At 42.3% G+C, this 20,289-nt stretch overlaps 1 protein-coding gene across 1 annotated transcript; it reads left to right on the forward strand.

The window, feature by feature from the left end:
* The first annotated feature begins 467 nt into the window (after positions 1–467).
* Positions 468–19,488, forward strand: HAL (histidine ammonia-lyase). The gene is made up of 20 exons (XM_075003019.1): positions 468–714; positions 1,130–1,190; positions 1,370–1,397; positions 2,054–2,128; positions 2,212–2,284; positions 2,393–2,459; positions 2,677–2,714; positions 2,796–2,921; positions 9,034–9,173; positions 9,572–9,619; positions 11,495–11,642; positions 11,729–11,824; positions 11,929–11,987; positions 12,673–12,753; positions 13,585–13,650; positions 13,734–13,899; positions 16,169–16,303; positions 17,996–18,104; positions 18,207–18,276; positions 19,348–19,488. Exons 1-20 carry the CDS (start codon positions 468–470, stop codon positions 19,486–19,488), a joined length of 1,974 nt encoding a protein of 657 aa, XP_074859120.1.
* The last annotated feature ends 801 nt before the right edge of the window (positions 19,489–20,289 follow it).

Raw genomic sequence — 20,289 nt, forward strand, 5'->3', positions numbered from 1 at the left:
AGGGGTAGCCGAGTTAGTCTGTATCTTCAAAAACAACAAGAAGCCCTGTGGCACCTTATAGGCTAACAGTTATTTTGAAGCATAAGCTTTCATGGGCAAAGACCTGCTTCGTCAGACGCATCAGTCATGATGAAGCAGGTCTTTGCCCATGAAAGCTTATGCTCCAAACTATCTGATAGTCTGTAAGGTGCCACAGGACTTCTTGTTGTTTTTCACTTGTTAGTAGTCTCCCATCCCCTGTGTGAGAAAAGTTGTGTTGCCAGGGTTGGCTTTTGAGTATATAAAGCTTGTAAAATACATTAACTTATTTGTGAAGGCAAGAGCCTATGTGGGAGGAGGTGATTTTTGCCTTTTTCTGATTGGGACATTAGACTCTAGTCAGGTGCTGTTCCTTAGGCTATGGTATGGTAAACAAAAGGCTTTTTCATGCCACAGCTGCCTGTAGAGGGACAGCGGTAGATAGAAGCATGCCAACATACACAGTGCATGTCCGAGGAGAATGGCTGGCTGTGCCTTGCCAAATTGGTACTAACACAGTGAGATGGCTGGGGAAGGAAGCTCTGAGACGTTACATGAAAAACAAGCCTGATAATGGGGGCTTTTCCTCTGTGGAAGAAGTGAAGTTCTGTGTTCAAAGGTGCAAAGGCCTTGGCTTGCTGGATCATGATGATACTTTGGAGGACATGCTAGAGGACAATGAGTTTGTTGAAGTTGGTAAGAAAATGTGAATGACAAATTACGTGGCCACAGCATTTGCATAGGAGCCACAAATTGTGTAGTCTTTGTTTATCTCGAACTTTTGGTTTTTTGGTGATGGATCGAATCTAAGACTTAAGAAAAATACTAAATTGCATGGTCAGTTTTGAGGAGGCTTTTTAGGTCTACTGTTATGTCATACAGTTGGGTATAATTCTACAAATTTTTTGGCTGTAGGTTTGGGATTTTTGTACAGGCGTATTAGGAGTTTTTGCATGTGGTAGCAGTTTTTAGGGTATGTTAATACATTTAAATACATTTGGCAGCAAATTAGAATTCTTTTAACTGATGTTTGTAATTAATGAAGAATTGTCTGTAGCAACAAATTATGGATAGTAAGTTTTCATTCTGTTTTTCCTATTATTCCTCATAGTTATAGAAGGAGATGTAATGTCTTCAGATTTCATTCCATCTAAGCTAGAAGGAGTTTATTTGTATCCTTTATTGAGCATTATTTTGCTTACTTTTCATAATTCGTAGGTTTGCAAAAATTGAAAGTACATAGCGCTTTCATAACTTCCCCCTTCAAAGGGCTTCCTTCGCAAACTCTAATCAAATAGCAGCTATTTTTGTGGGTTTTGAATATTCTTAATTTTCCTTTACATGTCTTCAGATATAGCAAATATCAAGAACCGGAAAAGGTATGGCTCAAATAATAACAACCTTATTAAGATGCACTCCAATTTGAGTAGTTTCTTATGTTAGAAAGTGCATTAGAGTGAAATCATCTTATCACCACAGGGGAAATGGCATGCATTAAACTCTTTCACACCCTGCATTCTATTATCTGGGACTCTCAAATAATCAGCATTTTAACCATAAGTAAATTTTAGTTACATTTTCCGTAAGTACAGTATAGTGAAAGTAAATACAAATAAATACATCAACTGTTGTTGGTAAATGAAGTACTTTGCACACATTTTTGTTTGTTGTGTAATATCTACTTTTGTTTTTCTTTAATGTTATGTATTGCTAGGTATACCTTTCTATTATCCAGAATGGGGATGCAGGATATGAAAGAGTTTACTGTATTCAGAGAGAACCTATTTTCTTTATTTGCCCATGATACAGAGAGGGGACCCCAGAATTACTGCTTCAGTTGTTACCTCTAGTAAAATATCCTGTATATTGCTAATACTTCTCTGATAGAGTTCTGACCGACTACATGAATGAGAACAGAGATGAACTCTGTTCCAATAAAATTCACTCTTAAGCTTTCACTGTATTTTTATGTTGTTAAGATTGTTTGGAAACTGCTTACATATATATGTCACTAATATGCAGTTCTTTTGCACAGTATATTTATTTAGATGGGCACAGCTTAACAACAAAGGACTTGGTCAATTTAGGGAAGGGGCTGTACAAGATCAAGGTAAAGATTTGGAAGAATCCAAGTCTAAATATATTTTACCAGTTTGTATATTGAATGAATAGCAACAACATTGTTTTTTCTAGCTCACACCTGAAGCTGAAGCTAGAGTCAGAAAATCACGAGAGGTGATTGAAAGAATTGTAAAAGAACAGACTGGTATTTTTTTTTCTTTTCTAACTTAATTTTTGTCAGTTTTTAGATTACTTTGGTTAGATTCTTATCTTTATCTGAAATATCTGTCTCTTTGTTTTTGGTTCTTTTCAGTTGTTTACGGAATCACCACCGGCTTTGGGAAGTTTGCTCAAACTGTTATTCCAACTAGTAAACTCAAGTATGTTGCATCTATTTCTGTCTTTAAATTAGAAAATGGGTATAGAAAGTAGATCCTCATTATTTGTATGGCATATATTTTAGCACATTTTTCTTCATAAAAGGACAGGGATATTTTGGTAGGCTTTTTTCTCAGCTTTGTGGGGAAAAACCCCTTTTTTTCTGTTTTTGAACACTACAATCTGTTTTGGTTTTAAATGACTTTTCTTTCTTTGTAGGGAACTTCAAGTGAATTTAGTTCGGTCACATGCTGCAGGTAGTGGGACAATTAAATTCAATTTTTTTTTCACTTCCACAGTTCTTGGGAGTTGTAACCTTGAGACTGTTGTCATTGCAGGTATTGGGAAACCTTTGATCCCAGAGAGATCTCGCATGCTTTTAGCTCTCAGGATCAATGTCTTAGCAAAAGGATACAGTGGAATTTCACTGGAAACTCTCCACCAAGCTATTGAAGCATTTAATGGTAAGATGATATTTAGAAATGAGTATGGCTGTTGCTTTTATCATTTGTATTACATTGGCAGCTAGAGACTGGAGCCTAGATCACAGGCCCATTGTGCTAGTCGCTGCACAAACAAACGGACAGACAGTCTGTGTCCCAATGGTTGTGGTTACACTAGTGAGTTTTGCCAATAAAACCCCGGTTTTGTTGACCAAACTGGTGGAATGTCCACACCCAAAATGTGTTTCCTTGACAGTTTGTTGACAAAACTCAGCACTTCCACTGGTAGCATTCTGCCTCTCAGCCATGAGGCATAATGCCTCGGTCGACAGATTCTGTTGACAAAAAAGCTGTGTGAGTGCTCGCAGTGGGGAGGGGGCTTCTCTCATTCTGCTAGACAACGTTATCTCCCGTGGTCCAACAAATTCCCTCATTCACCACCAGTCAGGTCCTAAGGGTGCCAGGTTAGAATCAATGGGTTGGAAGAGACCTCAGGAGGTCATCAAGTCCAACCTCCTGCTCAAAGCAGGACTAATTTCAACTAAATCATCCCAGCCATGGCTTTGTCGAGTCAGGACTTAAAAATCTCTAGGGATGGAGATTCCACCACCTCCCTAGGTAACACATTCCAATGCTTCACCACCCTTCCAGGGAGACAGTTTTTCCTAATAGCCAATCCAGACCTCCCCCTCCCTGCAACTTGAGATCATTTCTTCTTGTTCTGCCACTTGTCTCCACTGACAACAGCCTCTGCATCTATCCTCTTTGTAATCTCCTTCAGGTAGCTGAAGGCTGCTATCAAATCCTCCCTCACTCTTCTCTCCTGTAGACTGACTAAGCCTAAATCCCTCAGTCCCTCCTCATGAGTTATAAGTTTTTGTTGCTCTCTGCTGGACTCTCTCCAATCCACCCAGAGTTGGACACAGTATTCTGGATGCGGCCTCACCAGTGCCAAATAAAGGGGAATAATTACTTCCCTAGGTCTGCTGGCAATGATCCTACTAAAGCACCCCAGTATGCCGCTCGCCTTCCTGACTAACAAGGGCACACTGTTGACTCATTTCCAGCTTCTCATCCACTGTAATTCTCAAGTCCTTTTCTGCAGACCTGCTGCTTACCCAGGTGATCCCCAACCTGTAGTAGTGTTTGGGATTCTTATGCCCTAAATGCAGGACTCTGCACTTCTCCTTGATAAACTCATCAGATTTCACTTAGCCCAATCCTCCAATTTGTCTAGGTCACTCAGGACCCTATCCCTACCCTCCAGCACATCTGCCTCTCCCCCTAGCTTAACGTCATCCATGAATTTGCTGAAGGTACAATCCCTCCCCTTGTCCAGGTCATTAATGAAGATGTTGAACATCAATGAATTGTTAACCGACCCCTGGAGGACTCTGCTTGATACCAATCACCAACCATACATCAAACCATTGATCACAACCCACTGAGCCCAACGATCTAACCATCTTTCTATCCATCTTAAAGTCCACATATCCAATCCATACTTTTTAACTTGCTTGCAAAAATACTGAGCGAGACGATATCCAAAGCTTTGCTAAAGTCCAGGTATATCACATCTACCTCCTTCTCCTTATCCACAGAGTCACTTAAATCATCATAGATGGCAATCAGATTAGTCAGACATGATTTGAGTTTGGTGAATCCATGTTCACTATTCCTGATCACTTGAGAAGTTCAAATATATTTTAAACATTGGAGAAGGTGCTAGTATTGCTGGTAATATAATACTTTTGTGTTAGTGGCCAGTGATTTTTACAGGCCCAGTTTAAGACTCCTTAAAGAGGCCTGATGTTTTGAGAAAGCATTGTGCAAATCTGGTCTCTGCAATTTGTTCTGAGCTGGATACTCAGGACAGTACTGAGGTACTGAAAATCCCTTCTGAAAATTGTGGCCAGTGTAGGCACAGTGGCTGCAGATCCAGCAGCAGTATTAATAGATCTGTGTAGCTTTGCATTATAAACCCTTATACTGAGGGATTACGAAACCCTACTAGAGACGATGACATTGAAAGATTAGAAGAGAAGAATATTGGTGTTCGAGAGCAGTTGTTATAGAAAGATCCTGAGAATAGGATGAATGCAGAAGGTCACCAATGAGGAATTATATGGGAAGATACAGCCAAAAGAGAACCTACTTCAGAAAGTTATACAGCAGAAGTTACAGATATTCAGACGTATCTGCAGAATGAACAATGAATGAAAAATCAAGACTTTCGTATTCAGCACAATGGACGGTTCAGATAGGAGAGGCAGACCCCACAGAGAATGGGTAGATGATTTAATAGATTGGTGCAGAGCTAGTCAACAGAAACTAAGCTGCTTTGCACTGGATAGGGAAAGATGGAAGAAAATAGTGAGAGAGGCATCAGACACCAACGGGCACTGAGCCCATTGTTGATGATGATGATGTTGATTGATGATGATGACTAGAGATAATGATCAGAGAGGTAGCCGTGTTAGTCTGTAGCTTCAAGAACAACAAGAAGTCTTGTGGCACCTCATAGACTAACAGATATTTTGGACCATAAGCTTTTGTGGCCAAAGACCCACTTCATCAGATGCATGAGTATGGGGGTTGGTTTCAGAGGGGTATTTAAAGAGTGGGGTCCCAGAAGAAGGGAGGGCCAGAGCTGACAAGGTCTATTCAGTAAGGTGGAAATGGCCCATAAATGGAAATGGTACCAGATGGGTACCCAGAAGCCATCTGCTATAAGACAGGCCTTGCAAGGAAAACAAGAGAACACCACTGACCATCACATACAGCCCCCACCTAAGGCCTCTCCAATATATCATCAGTGATCTGCAACCCATCCTGAACAATGATCTTTCACTCTCACAGACCTTGGGAGGTAGGCCTGTTCTTGCCTATAGACAGCCTGCCAACCTTAAACAATCCTCACGCCACTACAAATCACAAACCAGTGACTCTAGGCCTGGAACCAGCCCGTGCAGTGGTCCTCACTGCCAACTCTGCTCACATATCTATACCAGTGACATCATCACAGGACCTAACATCAACCATACCATCAGGGGCTCCTTTACCTGCACATCTGCTAATATAATACATGCCATCATGTGCCAGCAATGCCCCACTGCAATTTACATTGGCCAAACTGGACAATCTCTACGTAAAAGAATAAATGGACATAAATCAGACAGCAGGAGCGGTAGTGTACAGAAGCCTGTGGGGGAACACTTCAGTCTCCCTGGATACTCAGTGACAGGTTTAAGGGTGGCAGTCCTGAAACAAAGAAATTTCAAAAATCAAATGGAGAGAAATCTCTGAGTTTCAATTTGTTTGCAAATTTGACTCCATTAACCAAGGATTAAACAGAGACTGGGAATGGCTCGCAGCTTACAAAGGCAGCTTCTCTGCCCTGGGTGTTAAGATCTCCCCATTAGACTCTGACAATGGCTCATATCCCCCGGTGTGATCTGACTTGTTTTTTCCTCTTTTGATAAGTACTGTTGATACTGGGCCATTTATCCACCTTGCTGAATAGACCTTGTCAGCTCTGGCCCTCCCTCTTACTGGGACCCCACTCTTTAAATACCCCTCTGAAACCACCTCAACCCCCCACCCCCACTCAAGCATCTGATGAAGCGGGTCTTTGCCCACAAAAGCTTATGCTCCAAAATAGCTGTTAGTCTATAAAGTGCCACAAGACTTCTTGTTGTTCTAGAGACAATGGTTTAGGTCTAAAATTTGACATACAAAAGCATGTTTCTATGTGCCATTTTTAAAATTGTAGGCAGTTTTTAAAGAAATATAATGGTTGGATTTCAAGAGGATGTTTAACTGAAACTTCTATCCCAGACTGAAGTGACTTCACTGGGCAATGCACAGTAGTACTTCAGAGTATCAGGCACCAGAGCTGTCAGCTGACTAGTCCACCACTCACCACATTTGCCGCATTTGGAACGGGAAGCACCCAAGCAGGCAGCAGCAGAGATGGGGGTTGGGGGAATGCAAACACTGCGTTAAACATAACCTAAAGGGAAAGGAAAGCAGCACTTTTCTTCTGCACAATAGAGGTTCAAAGCTGTATTCAGTCAGTGTTCAGATGTAAACTGTGGAAAGACCAACCATAATATTTTATTCCATTACAAACATTTCAGAATTACAAACAACCTCCGTTCCCAAGGTGTTTGTAGCTCTGAGGTTCTACTTTACTTTCCAGAATATACAATGCTATTGATTTTCCTGTTTAAAATGAACATGCCCACCTGTTCCTCACATATGTGTAACTATGTACTGAACGAGCCAAACTTCAGCCTGGGGGTGCAGATAAGCATTCTCTGGCACATGGAATGCACCCTGAAGACAAGTGCAGAGACTGAGTTGGGAGGGGACACAGATCATCTACCCATGAATATGAGTAGGCCTTTCTACAAAACCCTAACATTTGAAAGTTGGGGGGGCAGGAGGTGTAGTTGCTTTTGTTTTCCTGGGGTCCAACGTTCAAGGGTCTTTGAAATAGGGCTTTAAATGTGATCTGAGAAACTTGAGTCCTCAAATATTCAATAATATCAACAGTTGCAAAAGCTTAGGGGCTAAATCCAGGGCTGGCCTTAGGGAAAATTGCTCCCTAGGCAAACTTGCATTTTAGTGTCCCAGCCCTTCTTGCCTCCATGGGTTGCTTCTGCCCCTTCCATTGCCCTGGCTCCCACTGCCTCTCTGGGAATGTCCCCTCTGCCCCAGGCTCAGCAGCACAAGGGGAGGAGCAGTGCCTGGAGGACACCAGAGGACTGGTGGCATTGGAGCGTGGTGACCTGAGAGCTGCAGAAAGTGATGGGGGAGGGACCAGAATAGTGCAGTTTATCCCCCTGCACCTCCACTGTTTGGAGACAGTGACATGAGGGCTCCAGAAGGGTAGATCTCTCCCCATGCCCCATTGCTGAGCATCCCCAATATTTGTGTCCCTGCCTAGTACCAGGGAATGTAGGTTAGGACTGCAGAAGGTTAAAATGCAAATGCTCTGGCACAGAGGTTTTCAGCCAGTGTGCTGCGAGAACTGTCCAAGTGTGCTGTGCCAGTTCATCAATTTCCCCTCTCCATGGCTCTTTAAAGAGCCACCACGGGGAAAATTGATAACCCTGTAACAACTGGGGCTCAAGGGGCAAGAATGCCTGAGTGCCAGCTGGCATGGAGTTGGTCAGTTTCACCTTCGCAGAGCTACCATGAGGGGAAATGCCAAACCCACAGGAGCCTGTTTGTGCCGGGAGGCAGCTGAAATGATATTTCCTGGCCTGAACAGGCTGGTGGAGAACCCGACGCCCACCTCCTACTGTGGCACTGGAGGATGAAGGGAGTGTCGGAGCCTGCTGGAACTGGGAAGCAGTTTAAATACTGCGTTCCAACTCCTGCAAGCTGGTGGGAGGGGCAACATTTCTGAGCAATCGATTCAGCTGAAAAAAGGGGGTGTGCCTTGGAATTGTTTGTCTCCGCTGAAGTGTGCCATGTTACTGAACAGGTTGGGAGCCACTGATCTAGCATGCTGGCAATAGCTAGGATGGGTGGTGATAGTGGAGAATTCATTCCTGAAATAGCCCAACCCCCGCTGCAATGACACCTCCCTTTGGGACGATCCAAGTAAAAAGAGACAGGCCCCTGGGAGCTGGGTGGGCATGGTTGGGCACTGGGACCTAGGGGCACAGGGAGGGGGCCCCTGGAACTTCTCAAGGTCCCTTCTAGCCCTACATTTCTATCTTTGCTATGCTGAACTAAGTGGGAACCATTCTTGTGACCCCACCACTTGTTGTCAGACGTAATGCCGCTGTTGAGGTTCTCCCATTCCTATACTGAAGCTCCAAGTTCAACCTTAACTGGAAGTTTCTTGACCTTTGAGAACTAAGCCACACTAAACATTTAAGCCTATATCAGGTTTATTGTATTTTAATTTGTTGGCCAAAAACATCTAGTTTCTTTTAAAACTACAGCTAATTTAGGAACTATTGCCAAATGCCAGATTGCTGGGGGAAGATGAGGGGTGATATTTTTCCATTGCATGGGTTCCTATTCCGGTATGTAACTTCAAGACAAGTGGGGCAGATTCACATGGAGAGAACAGTGGGAGGCTCTAACTAGGATCTGATTTCTGCTTCCTTCCCAGCCTCCTGTCTGCCTTATATCCCTGAGAAAGGGACGGTTGGAGCCAGCGGAGACTTAGCCCCTCTTTCTCATCTTGTTCTGGGATTGATAGGAGAAGGAAAGATGTGGTCCCCAAAGAGTGGCTGGGCTGATGCTAAATATGTAAGTCTGATGACTGGAATTCTTTGTCCTCCTGCTTCAATTGGCTTTGATCAGGCTATGTGTGCTGTGAGAGCAAAGGGAAAGCTTCCCTCAGAGCCATGCTATGGATTCCTAACACTTTCTGTGCTTTGGATTTTGTGTGCCATTTTCTTCTGATAGATGTATTTCATAGCATTGAACTTTTGAAGCCAGGTAGTCTTGTATAACAGGACAGAGCCTATATTAGTTCAGGCATCCAAGTCAAAAGAGAGTTCTAAATGTTAGCATGTAATGTTCTCCCTTTACTGCGAAGTATTCCAAAATGTTCATTAGAAGTAAACAAAGGTTGTGTGCAATCAGTAAATTTGTCCAATCAATATATTTTTCACTAACTCCCTGTTTAATAAACTACTTTCCAGGTGCTGCAAGCGCATGGCCTGAAACCAATTACCTTGAAACCAAAGGAGGTAATGGAAACCAAGTCTAGCCAATCAATTGTTACTTAATGCATATGTTGCCTGTATTTTATGAATGAGATGAATTAACAATTATTTTCAGTCCAGTTCTAGAAGATTATTAGACATTGTTTACAGGGAGTCCATTAGAGACTGCAGTAAAGGGCATGTCCATGTTTCTGTTTCAACTCCTGTGTACATGTGATTCAGTTCATCTGTACTAATTTATAGAAGCACTATGTACAAAATTTCAGCCCAAGGTAAAATGTAGTTCCTGGCTACACAGGGAACTGTCATTCACCTACACACACTTTTTTTTTTTAATATCAGTGGTTTCCCAGACATTCATCTGTGGAAATTACCCAAATTCCCATCTATGATAAGTCTGCATCAGTGGAAACTAAATTGTTGTAAGGCCAGTGTAGACATGTCCCATTTCCATGGCAACTAAACCAGGTTGTGCACTACCCTAATAATTACAGGACTGACCTCTCTGCTTTCTTCTCTACCCTTCATTGCTCAGGGCTTATCTCAGCTGCGTGTTTCCAGAAGTATCATGTCCAGAAAAGCCCTTTTAAGATGGGTTTTGTTATTTTCTACCAATATAAACCCTTTGGTAATTCAGATGGCGTTTATTCTGCATTGTGGGGCTAGAAGGCTTTTGTGTTATTAGTCGAGAGAAAGAAGCAGATTTTGTGCTATTTAATAAGCAGCATCTAACATTAATGTGGTACAAATACGTATTTATGAAAGCCTATTAATCTGTTAAGAAAAACTATGTTGATAAAATCTTTCCCACACAAACTCACATGCAGATTCTTAGTATGTAGGGTATTCCTGTGCTCTTGAGCCCACAGGTGGTAGACCGTAGTAACTGTAATACCTATAGTGCATGCAGTAAGATGCCTGATCCAAAGCCTAATGAAGCCAATGGGAAGACTTCCATGGGCTGAGTGGACCTTAGAACAGGCCCAAAAGGAGTTAGAACAGAATCTCCACCTTAAATCAGACCTCAGCTGCTTCATGTCTACAGCCGAATTAATTCTTTTGTCAAAAATCAGTAGAAGGGTTACTCTGGCAAGGAAAAAGAAAGCTATCTTGCACCTGGAAAAAAAAAGAAGGAACATAAAATAAACCTCACATGGCAGAATTTCTACATACTTATGGTGACTAATGGTTAAAGTAAATATTTGCCTTACAGCAATGATGTTACAGCACCATATTGATTTATTGTAAGAAAAGTACCTCCCCTTTTACTGCAGTAATGTAATTGTTTAGTATTAGCTGCTGCATAATATGATTGTGCTAGGACCCATACAGAGGACAAATGGAAGTATTTGCCTTGTCTTTTCTGACCTGACAGTCCTTGAAGTGGATTGTAATTCAGATGGCTTTTATCCTTCACTGTGGGAACTAGAAGGCTTTTTGACTGTGATTTCTTCTGTAGTCCTAGCACACACACACTGACTTTCGAAAGAGTCATATGCATGGTGGGATGACTAGAAGAGTCCTTAGAGCCTTAGCTGCATACTTAGTTCATTAGGTTTTCAAACCTACACCAAGAACCCGCTTAGGTAATCAGTAATCACGGCCTGATGGCTATTAACTGGCTTACTAGTGAAACTACCTGTTGGGAAGCAACTCCTAGTTAGGAGAGATGGGTAATGTAACAGCTTCAGAGTAACTGATGGCTTATCTGTATTGAAAAATAACCAAATAGCTGAGACTAGAGCATGTCTGACCCTTTTTAATGATTCATTTAATGATGATCCAGAAGTCTTAGGAAAGGCTTTTCTTTAACTGACATCTGTAATTATGAAAAATACCATTACATTTATAAAGTAGTGACAGATTCCTTTAAAACAAACATCCTCTCTCTCTCTAAAGGGTCTGGCTTTTATCAATGGAACCCAAATGATCACCTCTCTGGGATGTGAAGCAGTGGAAAGAGCTACTGCGATTGCTCAGCAAGCTGACATAGTTGCCGCGCTAACACTTGAAGTCCTGAAGGGTACAACTAAAGCCTTTGACTCTGGTTGGTACTGAATTTTCTCCATTTGCTTTTTCTTAGCTCTTGGAGAGAGGAAAGCAAAAGTAATGCTCTTTCATTTGTTTTAATAGATATTCACGCGGTGCGTGCGCATCAGGGGCAGATGGAAGTGGCATTCCGATTTAGGTCACTTTTAGACTCTGACCATCATCCCTCAGAAATAGCAGGTAAAACAGCTTTGCCTCCTGCTGTTTGATTTCCCAGACAGAAAGGTCATTAAACCTGTGGTGTGTGGTCTTTCCTATAAGGAATCTTTCTTTTGTTTTTGCAGAGAGCCACAGATTTTGTGACAGAATCCAGGATGCATATACATTACGCTGTTGCCCTCAGGTAAAATGAGTTTCCCACTTCTTTGTACAGGGATAGGCTAGAGGCATTGAAAAATGTCCCCATCCCAGTGTACTGTCAGTTAAGCTTTGGTCATCTCTTTTAAAATAAAGCAATTACATTATTTCCCACTCAGCTCAAAATAAGGCTCGAGTCAGACATAAGTAGTTCCTAAGTCTTTTACAGAGGAGTGATTTTAACTCTTGATAAACTCAGTCCTATATCAACACAAGCAAACCCATCAAAAGTGGTGAGAGATTTGCATGTGTAAAAACTAAAGAACTGGGGGTCCCAAGCTTTGTTATAATTACTTAAGAACACGTACAGTACATTGACCAATTAGCTGAACTTTGAATATTTAGATCAAGCAGAGGTTGTACATGTGCTGAGAGATAAGGGAACATCGACCCAAACACATGAAGAATTATACATTGTGCCATCATCATCCTATTATAATGTTGTTATAATAGCAAGTCAAATCTTATTTGGGTACAATATGTCCAGCCCTCCAGAAGAGCAATTTTCCTGGTTATTACAACAAATCAAAGGCTGTTTCCCGGTGGTGGTGCGAAATCTGAGAGTGGGAGCAAGGTAGAATCATATTCCCAAATAGTAAAATTGGATCTGAGTCTTGAGGGCAAACTGCACGTAGCCATGGCTTTTTGCTAATTGCTGTTGTTTCTTTTAGGTCCACGGGGTGGTGAATGACACAATAGCTTTCGTAAAGGACATAATCTCAACTGAAATTAACAGCGCAACGGACAATCCTGTATCTTTTCAATGATTTAATTTATTGATGACATTTTTGTTTGGTCACTTTTCCTCTCCTAAATAACTGATAACTAATAATGCAGAAACTATGGTCCTTGTCCGAGGTAGTCACTTACCTTCGGGCTTAGTCAATGAACTGCTCTTGCTTAAAGTTAAGAACATATTTAAGTGCTTTGCTGGATCAAGGCCTCCATGGTTATAGGGACATCTTGAAACATTGGCAGTCTGCCAGTTGCACTTGAAGCTCAACAGTGACTTGTCAGCTGACACCAGATTGGCTCTAGTGTAGTAAAACTTGTGTTCTAGACTGCACCTTGAATTCTGCAGAGCATAAATACAAAAGCTATACACCACTTTTAGGAGAAGCAAGAGCTCAGTGCATACTCCTTGTATTGATGCCCTGAACCAGGGTGAATTCCACTCTTTAAAAATAAAGATATGTGCATCAGATGCTCCTTGGTGTTAGCTGGTAACTGAGTGCCATCTATCTCACTACATAAAACTTCACCTGCACTGGCGAGAGCGTCACTGGCAATTGAAAATTACATTAGAAGCTGCGCTGAGGGGGCTTTGCATTCCTTATAACCTGCTGATTGCACAGTCTGTTTAAAAAAAATACACCTTTCAGCTGTATCTGTATGGTGGGAGAACTGGGCTTTGTCTGACATTTTCTAACAACTGACCATGCAGAAATGCAAGTTACATTATATTGCATATGCATTTGCACAGCAATTCTTCCCCCTTTCAGAGAGGGTATTCTGGTTACCGTGAGACTTGTGGTATTTCAACTGTTCTTCATTCTCATTCATGCATTAACATATCTTTAAAGATGGTTCTTGCTGAAAGGGGAGAGACCATTTCGGGAGGAAATTTTCATGGTGAATACCCAGCAAAGGTAGTTACACATCTGGAGAAATATTAGTTTATTTTCTGAATTTGAAAAAAAAAATCTGATTTCATCAAGAGCTTCTCTTACAGGCTCTGGACTATCTGGCAATTGGTGTGCATGAACTTGCTGCGATTAGTGAGCGAAGGATTGAAAGACTGTGCAACCCATCTCTCAGTGAGCTGCCTGCATTTCTTGTAACAGAGGGAGGTCTCAACTCAGGCTTCATGCTTGCGCACTGCACAGCCGCAGCACTGGGTGAGTATGCAGAGATCTAAGCAATATTGGCAAGAGAGCTAGGATTGCCAACAGTCCTGCATTGTGAGGGACGTCCTGCCATCAGTAGGATTACTCAAGTACTTAAATCTTCATAGGTTTGGAGTCTGAGTTTTGGGAGGCTTATGCGCCACAGCCCAGCTTGAACAAAAACAGTGAGAAGTCCTGTGGCACCTTATAGACTAACAGGTTTTTTTGGAGCATAAGCTTTTGTGGGCAGACCTGCTTCATCAGATGTATCAGCCTTGCTTGAACTCAATTAGAGTTATGACTATCCAACACTTTTACAAACCTGCCCTATTAGTGCATCAAAGCTGAAAAACAAATTGTGCATAAACAGTTGCATTTCGTGCAGAATCAAAAATAGATAATTTTTATTTGTAATCTTCCCCTTCTGGAGCACTCGTGTTCCCCAGGATTGTGTGGAACCTTTTAATCTTTCCTCCACAGTGACACAGCAATAGGCCCTGGGCGCTTGTTCTGCAGTGTCTCCAGCTAATGGTTGTGTGCATAAATGAATAACGAGCCCTCTGAGCCCCAGTTTGCTATAGGTATCAGGTTCAGTAAGTCGAACACAGCGCACAGCTATTTGTTCACCGAAGGGAGGGCAGTAAATTAAAAGCAGGGAAGAAAACAGGCAAAGGAATCAAGAATGTTAAATAACAGAGGTATCAACCAGTCCTATGACAGCAGGCCCAGCTGGCTTTCATTGCTCAGGTTACAGCAGAATCTTAGGACTCAGCTCAGTAGAGGAGCTGGGAGGACCAGGTCCAGCTCAGTCCCTCTCACGAGGAGAATCAAAATGGCTGCCTGTCTTCCCTTCTACTGCACAGAGCAAATCTGAGGGTGTTTCAGGCTGCAGGAGACTTCTTGTTGCCAGCACTTCTGGTCACAGGTCCCTGCCGGACTCAGCTCACATGGCCCAGCCTCAGCCAACGTGCAAGCGTTCCCAGAGTCTGCTTGTCCATTGGACTCCACAGGCTGTTCTCCCTCTCCCCTCCCACAAAGGACAGACGGTTTCCATTGGCGTTCCGGTCTCTGAGTCTGTGCTGTGCTATGCTACGTGAGAGCTGTTTCTCTGAAGTCCTTAGCCTAGCAAGGGTGCTACCTGTCCTATCTACAGACTTTGATATCCTCATCAAATCGACAACGAAACATATGCAAACACACAAAATACAAATTAGTATCAGACCTACGTGATCTGTGATTCATACAGGGGTGCATACGTTGGACTGCTTTTCTGGTACAAAAAAGAATTACATGCGTTATGCCCTGCCACAAAGGTCATAACAACAAAGCCTTTTTGGGGTGCTATCCATTTATGAACTGCATCCTAGGGATTCTCAACATAACTTTATGGTGGACATAACCTCTTTAGGCTCTGGGAATTCTTCTGAAGAGGGTCTGACCATTGTGACATGTTTTCTACCTTCCAAGCTGGAGTCCTTGATTTCTTCTTCACCATGAATGGCCTGTAGTGTTTATTTAGAATATTAATATATATAGTTCATATTTGAACCAGCAATTCCAGTCTGCCCACCAGGCTCAATGCTGGAGAAGAGAAAATCACATTTTACCCTCCCTGAATCCTGGGACCAGGTGGGGGCTGACAAGATACAAATTAAGGAATCTTAGGCTACATCTACACAGCCAAATTATTTCAAAACAACAGCAGTTATTTTGAAATAACCTTGGCAGTGTCTAAATGACACACATGCTATTTTGAAATACATTTGAAATAGCAGGTGCATTATTTCACTTCCAGTAATCCTAATTTCCTGAGGAATAACACCTGTTTCAAAATAGGCCATAATGGGCTCCAGTGGCACTATTTCAAAATAGCGCTATGGACCCAGAAATGCTATTTCGAAATAGCTGGGTGCTATTTCAAAATGCATTTTGGGCATGGTTGGGTTATTTCAAAATAGCTATTTTGAAATGTCTCATTTCGAAATAGGGCTGTTGTGTAGACGTAGCCTTAGGCAGCTGCTCCATTCCAGCAGCTGCAGATTCAGGAGTGTTGGAGTTGCCCAGAAATGCCTTCTTTCTCTTGGAATGTTCCTACATGGGGGATCCTCAGGAGGATGCCAAGAACAGACGAGGATATGGTGGGGTTTTGAAGCTACTGTGTACCCCCACTGTTCACTGTAGATGGTTTTGGTTCCTTCACTGCAGTGTTCTAGGCTCAACCCATGTTCCTAGCTCCCATTTGTCCATATGGTATACTGTTATTCACACTGGACTTTTGCAGTTTCTGAGAACAAAGCATTGTGCCACCCCTCTTCAGTGGATTCTCTCTCAACCAGTGCTGCTACAGAGGACCATGTGTCCATGGGCGGATGGGCTGCACGAAAAGCTTTGAAAGTTATTGAACATGTTGAACAAGGTAAAATTAAGTATCGGAGGGGTAGTCGTGTTAGTCTGGATCTGTAACAGCAACGAAGGGTCCTGTGGCACCTAAAAGACTAACAGAAAAGTTTTGAGCATGATGAAGTGAGTCTGTGCTCACGAAAGCTCATGCTCAAAACTTTTCTGTCAGTCTATAAGGTGCCACAGGACCCTTCATTAAGGTAAAATTAAGACACTGATTTTAGACGAATCTACAGTATTGTGGCTAGATTAAAACTACGTCTTTCTTTCTACAAGTTGTTTTTTAAAGGACCTTTTAATCATTTTAAGGAAGTCTTTTAAGATATTATCTTAAATAGTTACTTACATTTCTTTCCAGCAGAAATATGATTGAGATGGCTGTAGATTAGTGTGTTACACAGGGCGAAAAAAACACTTACCAAAGTAACATTAAGCCAAAATGCTTCCATTCTTTGTCTTGGAAGAGTAAAGCTGAACTTTTTAAAAATACGAATCTCATCAATTGCTGGAAGAATGCAGCAGGGTGTGCCATGAAAATCATTTTGTACAATTTGCCGTTATCTGAGTTTGTACAGTGGAGTTCTCCGAAGCTGTAGAGATCTATAAAAATACTAAGTATATTGTTTGTCTTGTTCAGCAAAGTGAATGTGTAAGTGGAGAAAACAGTGTGTGTCGGATAATATTTTCTTTAGGAGACTTTGGCCCTTGTGTAAGTGAGAGACAAAATGCTGCTCTCTAGTCAAGCAAATATGGTGCGAGCTTTACCAATAAAGATGTGTCGAGAGCTTTTGGTTCTGTCAGCATTCTTACACAACGTGGGCTTGAACCACATTCCACCTCTGGAGAGAGATCCCAGCATACGTGGGAGTTTGAAAACTGGATCTGAATTCTACAGTTCAGGCCCATTGCTACATCTAATTTAGCCCTGGAGAAGAGCTTTAATTTAGGATGCATCTGTTGGGGAGGTAGTCTTGCAGGGGTTTTCATAAGCACTGAGCAGCAAGCATGCAAATTAAAGACAGTGGGCGCTCTAAGCACTTGGCACAGTAGTGAGCAACCTGCATCCTGTGGACCGCATGCAGCCCATCAGGGTTCTGTGTGTGGCCCATGAGACATTTTATTTACTGTTCCTCACATGCAGGGCTGCCAAATTCTGACAATTTCTATCTGCATAACTTTTTCCTACCAGCATTACTAAAGTGACACGCACTTAAATCCAGGCATGTAAAGTGAGGTAGGTGCTGTTTGCACACAGTATTGACTAAGATTTGTGGGCTCCCTCTGTGTGTAATCAAAGCTTTGCTACAGTTCAAATCAGCACATCCCACAAAGTCTAGGTACACAAGCATAGTTAGGACAATTACCCTGTCCCAGGAGACATCTTAGTTACCACAGTCCTGCTGTCCACTGAGAGGGAGAGCCACTCATGCAGCTCCTTAGCCTCGGTTGCTTATCACTAACCTTGAAAAGTCAGGCACAGCATGTCTGGGCACACAAAATTAGAGACAGGTTGTAAGTCTCTGACTGAACTTCTGTTTGTTTCCCCATCTATTGAATGGCTTTTCTATTTTGCTGCCTTGATTAAACTTTACTTAGCACTTTATTGTTAACAGTGACCAGCCCTCTTCAGGGTTCTCCAGACATAGGCTTACAATGAGTTGTACATCCTTAAACCCACTGCCCAACCTTTCACTGTTTGGTTTCCTAGTATTGGCCATTGAACTTCTTGCTGCCTGCCAGGGCATTGAGTTTCTACGCCCCCTGAGAACAACCACCCCATTGGAGAAAGTCTATGACCTGGTGCGTTCTGTTGTAAGGTAAATTCAACCCGCATTTTCCCAGAGGTTACAGCTTTGAAGACCTGCTAACTATGAGGCTGGTTAATGTTTGGCTAATGTTATCAATTTGTCTCCTCTCAGGCCCTGGCTAAAGGATCGCTTCATGGCCCCAGACATTGAGGTGGCTCACAGGCTGCTTGTGGAGCAGAAGGTAGGTGTCAGTATTGTCACTGAGCACTAGCTCTTTCCTGATGAAGAGATCTGCAGTTCTTTTAAAATGACCCTTAACGCATTTAGCTTTTGGCTTCAGAGGGAAAACAGCTCATTGCTACACATACATGATTTAATTATCAGCTTCTCTGAAGGAAGATGTGTGGAGATTTTAGCTTGTTGTTGGCTATGTAAGGGATGCTTTTAGTTTTAAAATAATATATTTAAATGAATCCCCTCCACTGTGTTGTTGGTAAATGCTTAAGTTATTGAAACTGCCTGGACTTCACATATATTGTCCCAGACCTGCAATCAGACCCATGAGGGTCGTCTCCTGTCCTGCATCCACATGAAGCCCCATTAAAGTCTGTGGGACTATGCACAATTGCTGAGTACTGTCCATGGGGGCACAGGACGGGACATGGCCCATGGAGTAGAAGAACAGTCCATATCTCAAGTGCTTGTTACCCAGTTCAAGACCAAATACAAGAGAGGGCCTCACAAACTGTAGGAGCACAAGGATGGGGGGACAGCAGTGAGGATGTCCATTCACTCAGCCCTACTCTATGCACAGCAACACGGTTCAGAATCTGCTTTCCTAGTCATCCATTCCACATCACCCTGGCTCCTGCATGACGAAACGCTTCTATAAAGCACCAGGAGATCCATTCCTAGCAGCTCCTATCCCTCCCTAGGTCATTATCAGGGTAGTAGACAATGCAACATCTCTTCCCACCAGAGAAAACAAACCTTGCATCAATCAGGACCATAGCCATATATCACTTCCTTGCAACTACACCTAGATCCCTTTTACCCCTCTAAACTGTAACTTTCCTACAAACTCTTGCACTCAGTAGCAGTCTCCTTTGTCAGCTACCATCTCTGACCCTTATGTATGCCTCAGATGGCCATATGCAATTTATTTCTATGTAACTATTGCAATTGGTTACTTATATCCTGTTAGTGTCTGCAGGGCGTAGTCTAATCTTGTATGTTGCCATGTGACCAAATTTGAACATAAAATCTTTCTGCCTTCACTTCTAACTCTCATGTTGCCCTTTCTGTCCTGTAGGTTTGGGAAGTAGCTGAACCTTATATTGAAAAATATAGAAGGGAGCACATTCCTGAATCAAGACCTGTTTCACCCACGGCCTTTTCTCTGGATTCATTGAAACTGCACAAATGTGTTGGGACTGATCAGGAAGAACTTTGAGGTTCTGTGAAATCTGGTACAGATTGAACCTCTCTAGTTCAGCATTCTCTCCTCTGGCAACATCTGTGATCCAGTGTGATTTTAGTTAGCTGGGTATTGACTTATTGTGGGTGTGGCCAAGTTTCCCGTGGTCCCATGAAGTTTGTTAATCACCTCCAGTCCTGGCTCTCAGTGTTCTGAGCTGTATTTAGCTGTAATTTTCTCATGAATGTCTTCTAAGAGCCCAGTAAGCAGTGGAAGCATTGGTAATGCTGCTAGACAGTATTGATCTTCCAACAAATTCATTTGGCACTGGTCAGGTACCGAGTGTGTTGGAGTAGAGAGGTTCAACCTGTACAGACAAAATCTTTTCCTATGCTATGTGTGATGGAGATTATTTTATTATGATACAACATGGGTTCTTCTTGGGATACAAAGGAAGTGCGTGTGAGTACTTGTCTTCTCTGTAAAAAGATGGTATCAGATTGTTGCGTGATTAGATTGAATTTACTGACCGTCTGAAGCATCAAAACATAAAAACAATGACCTAAATACACCCATATTGCTACAGCTTCATTGATTTCAGTGGGTTTGAACCTGCTAATGCTGGCCTGAATTTGGCTAAATGAGATCAAACATGAAATAATCAGTTTCATTAGAAATGCATCAAATCATTTGGTCCTTCATCAGGGAATTCTTCCACTAAAGGCAGTGGGTGTTTATCCTAAAAACTGCCTGATTTAGCCTAATGCTCTTATTTACTAAAAATATGTGAAATGGACATTTTACATTTTGCAGAGTTGATTAAGTACAATGGCAGAA

This window comes from Carettochelys insculpta, chromosome 1 (assembly GCF_033958435.1).
Source record: "Carettochelys insculpta isolate YL-2023 chromosome 1, ASM3395843v1, whole genome shotgun sequence".
In the NCBI taxonomy this organism is placed as follows: domain Eukaryota; kingdom Metazoa; phylum Chordata; order Testudines; family Carettochelyidae; genus Carettochelys; species Carettochelys insculpta.

Excerpts from the sequence above, each read along its gene's own strand:
- HAL (XM_075003019.1), top strand. The coding sequence starts at position 468 with ATGCCAACATACACAGTGCATGTCCGAGGAGAATGGCTGGCTGTGCCT. Across the intron at positions 1,398-2,053 it reads AATATCAAGAACCGGAAAAG|TATATTTATTTAGATGGGCA; the intron begins GTATGGCTCAAA and ends TCTTTTGCACAG. Across the intron at positions 11,988-12,672 it reads CATTACGCTGTTGCCCTCAG|GTCCACGGGGTGGTGAATGA; the intron begins GTAAAATGAGTT and ends TGTTTCTTTTAG.